The sequence below is a fragment of the Salarias fasciatus genome, chromosome 20 (assembly GCF_902148845.1).
Source record: "Salarias fasciatus chromosome 20, fSalaFa1.1, whole genome shotgun sequence".
Lineage (NCBI taxonomy): Eukaryota > Metazoa > Chordata > Actinopteri > Blenniiformes > Blenniidae > Salarias > Salarias fasciatus.
This window is the reverse complement of record NC_043764.1, coordinates 19,422,626-19,430,352: the sequence shown is the minus strand read 5'-3', so window position 1 is coordinate 19,430,352 and position 7,727 is coordinate 19,422,626. Positions and strand designations below refer to the sequence as shown.

The 7,727-nt window shown below is 41.2% G+C and overlaps 1 protein-coding gene across 1 annotated transcript; it reads left to right on the top strand.

Annotated features, from left to right (window-relative positions):
• Window positions 1-334: 334 nt before the first annotated feature.
• mtg2 (mitochondrial ribosome-associated GTPase 2) lies at window positions 335-3,726 on the top strand. Its single transcript, XM_030117912.1, has 6 exons — window positions 335-758; window positions 1,530-1,677; window positions 2,267-2,382; window positions 2,471-2,689; window positions 2,785-2,923; window positions 3,168-3,726. The coding sequence occupies exons 1-6, from the start codon at window positions 540-542 to the stop codon at window positions 3,551-3,553; spliced, it is 1,227 nt and encodes a 408-aa protein (XP_029973772.1). The 5' UTR covers window positions 335-539; the 3' UTR covers window positions 3,554-3,726.
• The last annotated feature ends 4,001 nt before the right edge of the window (window positions 3,727-7,727 follow it).

Here is a 7,727-nt window from a genome sequence, read left to right as displayed (position 1 = left end):
ACTGATGATGAGCTTGAAAGGTTATTAAAACTCAGAGCCAACATAGGAGCACAAATCAAGGGAAAATACATATCTCTGTAACTTTGGAACTTGGTAATGGGAGATGGGCGTTGGTTCGGGTTCCACAGCAGACAGGTCGCTCCTTAGCAAGACCTTTGACCCCCATCAGCTCTCCGACTCAATGCAGAAAAAGGAATTTTTCCAAGGAGATAAAAAAGGACTTGAGCTTTGTTACTTTCCTGTCCTTGTCCAGTAGGTGGCAGTAAAGGACCACATGGCAGCTGGGTTGAAATGTCCCTCCGCATTTTCCGTAGTCACACTGTACAGAGTGTAAACATGTCAGCGTGCAGTGGACCGGCGTCGTGCTATTTAAAATGCTAAAACTAACATACTATGTGTCTTTCGTGGATTAAAAATGATCAGTTTATGAGTTTAGTGTCACCCGCTGTCCAGGGGAGTTGAGTTTTGTCGCTGCTGGTCTCGACCAGCCGGGGTGACATTGAGCTGCCGCTGCCTGCTGGTTTCTGGCACTAAGCGGGATGTTTGCGGTGTTTAGAGTCTTTTCCCGGCGGGCTGACCTGCTGCCGAGGTGGGTTTTAGCAGACGAACTGCGGGGCTTGGGTCTCGGCTGGTCCTCGGTGTCGGCTCTGCGGGGAGGAGGAGGAGACGTGCGGGTCCGAGGGGTCAGCAGCTCCGCAGCGCTGTGCGCCAAAAACAGAGGAAACCCCAAGAAGACGGAGATGTCCGAGAAGAAGCTGGTAGGAGGTTTAATCCAGCCTGATATGACTCTGTTCAAGAAAGAATAAATGTCAGGATAAATCCTAAACCCCCAAACTGTAACCTAAATCATGGAGCATTCATTTGTCATTTTGTAATGTATTATTTTGTAGTTATCAAAATATCGTCTCCTTTTTTGTAGCTTTTTGTTATTTGTTAATTCCATCTATTATCATTATATCTACCCATTTAAAAGAAGTTATCAGAATAATCAGTTACTGAATACTGCAACTGTTGGTTGCTTAATGAAAAATATTAATAAGTAAGTGTAATAAAGAGCAGAGTAACAACGGCTAAAACAATTGCAGACTATATATTATTAAGATCAGTAAGGTCGTGCTGGAGGAGTTTGACTTGTCCTTATGGATCTCTGCAGCTGCTGCCGTGTCTTGTGATTTAAAAAACATTAAGAAATCTGGAATTGTAATGTGGATCAAGCTCTGTGAGGAGAACTCATCCACCCCAACTTTAAAAATATATATTTACTATAATTTATTGAGTATTTCAAAGGATTACCTGTTTTTATTTCTGTTCACTTCTTCAGTTTCTGATTTAATAAATGAACAAAACATATCTTTGTGTCCTAAACATAAACATTTAACAGTATATCAGAGTTAAATGTTTACATGTATATTACCTCCCTTCATAGGCAAGTCATCAACAGTAGGTCTATTCTGAAACTGTCATTCACTCCCATTGCTGCCTCAAACACTGGTTTATCACTGACGTGACTCTGTCTCTGTTGTCCACAGACCCGTCACTTTGTGGACCACCGGCGTGTGAAGCTGGTGGCCGGCTCGGGTGGAAAAGGGGCCTGCAGCTTTCACAGTGAGCCCAGGAAGGAGTGGGGCGGTCCAGACGGAGGGAATGGAGGTGACGGAGGGAGTGTCATTATCAAGGGTGAGAGGAGGATGGTCAACAGTTTTCATGAATTACTTGAACCCCTGATTTTGTTTTTTTGTTGTTGTTTTTAGGAGTGTTTTCCCAACTAAAATGAACCAATCTTGAGTATTTACTGTAATGTGAAAGTTTATCAGCAGCAGATCCCTTCGATTGGTTTCTGCTCTTTTTTGTGTAACAATGTACACAACACAGTTAATCGGGCAAAACTAAATATTTAAAAAACTTTAAACATAAATATCTTTAAGCCTCTGTTTCTGCCAAGAGGTTAACCACAATAAAAACATTAAGATGTTTCATCAACGTCTCACTTCTGTTATACAAAGATGCATAAATCGATAGTAGTGTCAGAAAGAAAAACAGCACCATCACACTGGATGTTCTCATTGTGGAAAGATTATTTTAACCATTAAAAAGCATCATGTAGTTGGGTGAAGACTAACGGGATGCACTTGTATAACAATATTAGAAGACAAAACTAAACGTAGGTGAAGCGTTTAGGGAATACAACTGAACTACAATGAAACTCGGTGCTGCTTTCTCGGCTGTGATATTGAAGACACTTGAAGATTTGTTTTTGTCTTTCCAGCGGACCGGTTGGTCAAGTCGTTGGCTCAAGTGGTTCCTGTTTATAAGGGAGAAGACGGGCAGTCGGGGAGCAGCAAGAACTGTTACGGACGCAACGGCAACCCAACCTACATTAGAGTGAGTCAGTGATTATCACCTGACTAACTGATGATACTTTCCTGACATGTTCCTTCCACTGATGTCTTTTTTTGAATCATTCATGAAGGTGCCATTAGGAACTGTGGTGAAGGAGCAGGGTAAAACCATCGTGGACCTGGAAAAACATGGCCAGGAGTACGTGGCGGCGTTCGGAGGAGCCGGCGGGAAAGGAAATCGATTCTTCCTGTCAAATGAGAACCGTGCCCCGATGACAGCAACGCCGGGTGGAGCAGGAGAGGAGCGCGTCCTTCAGCTGGAGCTACGCACCATGGCTCACGCCGGCCTGGTGAGAGAAGACACCCGATTTCTAAACAGGACGCTGGCCCGGGACCTGTCGTCCTTTGCGTTGTGGTGGAGTGTTGATTGTCTTTATCCCGCCAGGTGGGGTTTCCAAATGCTGGCAAGTCCTCACTTTTGAGGATCATCTCCAAAGCCAGGCCTGCTGTGGCGGCTTATCCTTTTACCACACTCAACCCACATGTAGGAATCGTCACGTACAGGGATCACGAGCAAGTCGCAGGTAGTCGATTGAACAAGATGACCAAAGTGGTCTGAATATAAGACACTTTTTTAAAAAATTATTATTATCATTATTATTATTATTATTATTATTATTATTATTATTATTATTATTATTATTATTATTATTATTTTGGTTGCTGTCTTGCATTCAGGGTGTAATATTCCACTTCATTTTGAATTGTTTGTGCTGTTGGTACGCTGTCATGTCATGTATGTTTTGCTTTCATCTGTTCTCACTGCAGTTGCTGACATACCAGGCATCATCCGAGGCGCTCATCTCAACCGAGGCCTGGGGATCTCCTTCCTGCGCCACATCGAGCGGTGCCGTTTCCTCCTCTTTGTGTTGGACCTGTCCGCTCCAGAGCCCTGGACCCAGCTCCAGGACCTGCGCTTTGAGCTGGACCAGTATGAGCCCGGTCTGTCTGAGCGGCCCCAGGCTATTGTAGCCAACAAAATGGACCTACCCGAAGCTCAAGAAAAGCTTGAATTCTTGAGGAGCCAGGTCACCCAGAGGGTCATACCTGTGTCAGCTCTCACAGGACAGAACACAGAGGAGCTGATCCTTCACCTCAGAGAGCTGTATGACGGATACCTCCATGGAGAATCCACCAAAGCCGTCAGGTGGTAGAGGTCCGATCACTCACACATCTGTATTCTTTATATTTATAACCAAATTTGTTGTTTTAATAAATATTTCAATTAAAAATATATATTTTTTGTCTTTTCTGGTGACGTATTCCTTAATACTGAGAAATCTCGTAGGATTTTCTTCAAACATTTATTGTCGCCTAAAACAAATAGTCCAGACTGATGAAGGAAATACGTGGTTTGCACTGTTTATGTCTCATACTGACAGCAGATGAATAAACAATATAGTGTAAAGTGATAAAATGTCATTGTTGTGTTTTATGAAATAATTCTGATGTACATTTTATTTGGGATTCTTCATTGGCAGGATTACAAAACCAAGTAGCAGAGAGCAGTTTTCCAAAATAACATTTAGAGACGACAGCAAAGCTTTTACTATCATCCCTCTATCACAGATAGAACAGATGTCTGTGTCTCTCATTTGTAGACCCTGACTAAAATACAGATTTCTGTTGTCAATGTTTTCTTCATATTTGTAGAAGAGTGATTGAAGAATTGATTGAAAAGATTGAAGAGTGAGAGATTTGTAGAAAAGTACATCTGTGGGCTTGTCGGGGAGTGCAGTGTCACGTTTCCTCAGTTGTGGTAGATACTTCATTTGCTCATAAAAGTCCAGCTAAAAGAATACAACTTAAAACCCACTTTAAAGTGAATTTTTGGCCTAAAGTGTTATCATTTTAATTACAAAGTGTGCTTCTTCCATCTCTCACGGTAGGCCAAGAAATAAATACAGGATGAAATTTGATTTAATATCTTTAGGCAACATGAGGAGAAAAACTGTGGAAATTAAGGCCGAAAATTTGCCTCAAATACATGATTTTGGACTGCAAAAGAAAACTCACAAGGAGAAGCAAATCTGGCAGAGAGAGGCCTTCAGGCCCAGTTGGACCCAGTAAAACTATGTGCATGCTATGAGTCACTCAAAAGGTTAAAATAACATGGGAAAGTTCGTTCTTGTCTTAATACGCATATGCAGTTACAGGTAAAACTCAATCATTTCTTCTTTTTAATTATGATTATAGCCTTCAGACTAAAAAAAACATAGAAGAAAGGTGTGTTGAACTTTTGAAAGAAAGAAAGTCTTTGAAAAATGTCCTTACACACTATCATTATCATTATACTGTCTAAATACCTCGGCAACTGTTGAACTGCCAGTTTTCAAGAGGGCTCTGATTGACAGTCTCTGCAAGGTCAGCAAGTGTTTGAGGATCATTGCAGTGCAGAGTGCTGCATAAAAGCAGAGTCACAGAGAGTGACTGTAGACAGAAAATGTGCACAAGCAACATTGATGACCACAGCCTTGTGAATATTGCCAAACAAAGCCAGTTCAAAAGCATCTGGATTCTTCTTGAGAAGGGGGTCAAAGAGGGGCAAACGCTGCCTTCAGGTAACCAGACTTCCATTCTTATGCCAGGGTTCATATATTTTGCCAAAGGAAGATTTTGCAACTGACTGAGCAAAAGATTTTAAGTCTTCCTGAGATCGCGCTTGTAATTATTAGGGATGAAACCCTCAATTATTTAAGTTTATTTATGATAAATCTGATATATAGGTATGTTTTGGGTAAAATTAAATTTATATCAGCACAAATACAAATGACTTGTAAAATGTTTATCATTTCTAGCTGCAGAATCGGATCTGAACAGCAGGGGGCGGATGAACATCAACCCATACCGAGTCTCATCTTTCTACGTGTTTCTGAAAATAAGAAAGAACAAAATCCACTTCTCTGCTCATAAAATACACATACTTCATATAATTTACTATTACTGTGTACTGTGCACGTTTAGTTATTTCCGGCTTGTTTTTGTGAGACCAGCGGCTGTGAAAATGGATCCTTGAGGGAATGATAACTGGCGACATTGAAAATCCTCAACAAAGGCTCTCAGGTAATAATTCCACTGCAAATGCGAATACTAACTTCTCATGGTACAAAATATCCTCCTTTGGTGAATTCAACTGTGATAATTCTTTTGTTATGTTTGTTTGCATCGTTGAAATTAGCCTGCTGGACAGCTTGACCTGTGTGGGAATCATGTGGACCGACAGAGAAACATTCGTCGAAACTTCCAGGTCAGTTGCTGCAGTGTGGTTTTTTGTTAAAAAAAAAAAAATGTTAATGACAATCACACACACACACACACACACACACACACACACACACACACACACACACACACACACACACACACACACGCACAGTCTCGTATTTCTATCCTCGTGGGGACCGTCCATTGACTCCCATTCATGTCTAGCCCCTAACCCTGACCCTTACCCTAACCCTAACCCACACTAAAACAAAGCCTAACCCTAAAGAAATGTTTTTGCACTTTTACTTTTTTCAGTAACAACAACATGGTCAAGAAAACACTGTTTCTCCTACTTAGGACCGGAAAAAGGTCCCCACAAGGCACGTCGTTCCACGTTTTGCTATCCTTGTGGGGACATTTGGCCCCAACAAGGATAGAAATACGAGAACACACACACACACACACACACACACACACACACACACACACACACACACACACACACACACACACACACACACACACACACACAAACATTATTCGAGTTTTTTTTTTTTTTAAGGAATTTACAGCAAGGCACAATTTTTCTGCTTCATGTTTTTGTTCCTTTGTCATGGAAAAGCACTTGATACTGCTAATGTGCACGAGCTCTGAATGATAATATGAACAATTGTGCTGCCAGGTTTATTCACAGTACCCATAAAACCTTTCTTATCAAGCTGTGTTACGAATGACATTTCAAAGTGTAAAGAAAATTGCACTGAATTATATATATTTTTAGCAACTCTCACAAATCTCGTGAAAAATATTTCTCTTTCAGACACATTATGTCTGAGGTTGGTCATATCTACATGTTTTCCCCTAAGGATTAACACACTTTTTTGATTAAAAAAGTAACTTATGAGCTTAAATACAATTAGAAATATGCCCACTTTAGGTATTTCAGTGTGTACACTGTAAGGAATTAGCAAAACTACTCACAGAGGTTCTACAAGTACACACAAATGATGGATTCATGACTGTTCAGGAAATGCATGATGCCTGGACTATGTTAAAAACAAATAACCACACATTCTGAATGGTGATCCTGGTCCTGGTAGTAAGGTCTTTGTCAGGGTTCCTGATTAATGACATTATCATTAAATGTGTGCATATAGCAGGCGGACCCTGAAGCATGAGGGCTGCAGCCCACCTCTGGACTAAAGATGTCCATAAACAGAGCCCTTTGTTGTTGTTTTTTTGTTTGTTTTTTTTTTTTCAAAGAGGAGTGTAGTCCAGGCTGGAGGATGCTGCCTGTGAGAATTAATTAAACTTTACTGCAGTTCCATTAAACTCTGTTTTATATGCATTAAAACTGTCACTGCTGTGTAAGCATTCGCTATCATTTAATTAATTTTTTTGCTTTTCCCCAACTCCACCTCAGCCTGCAGGCATGTCAAGGTGGAACTCCATTGTTACTTTTCCTCAGTTAGTCATCATAAACGCCCACCTGTGTCAAAAAAAAACAGTCTTTGATCCTTCAGTCCAGTCACACACAGTTTCACTTATCACTCGTCGTGGTTGGGAATTAATTGCGATCTCATGTTATCTCTTTCACTTTGATGCTGTTTGTCAGTGAACCTGTTTTTGAGGCGAGGCAGGGAAGATCTTTTCCAGTACTCACAGTGACGCCCAGCAGGAGCTTCCAGTGAAGGTCCGTGGTTGTGTCACATTGGTTCCTCTTGGCTGGCTGCAGTGTGTGGTGTAAACACTCCACACTCAGGTATGAAGGGTGCAGCCATTTATATTAGGGTTTTTTTTTTTCTCCGTAAGTTGCACTGCAGTGATGCGTGGTGGTGTTGCACGCTCATGTCTCGGCGTACGTTGTTGTGCGGACTGTGGAGTTTGCACGATCTCCTTGTGCTTGCGTGAGTTTTCTCCCTGTTTGATCTGGACTCATCCCTCAGCTCACCCACAGAGATGATGAAGTATTTAAATATTTATTGCACTCATGTATATGTTTTTGTTGTCTCTACTTCAATTTGTCTGAACAATTCAATTCTTAAATTTGACTGACTACTTGTAGGATCCATGTTGACGATTAAGACTTTCAGTGACGTGATCCAGAAACAATTAAAGGAATTA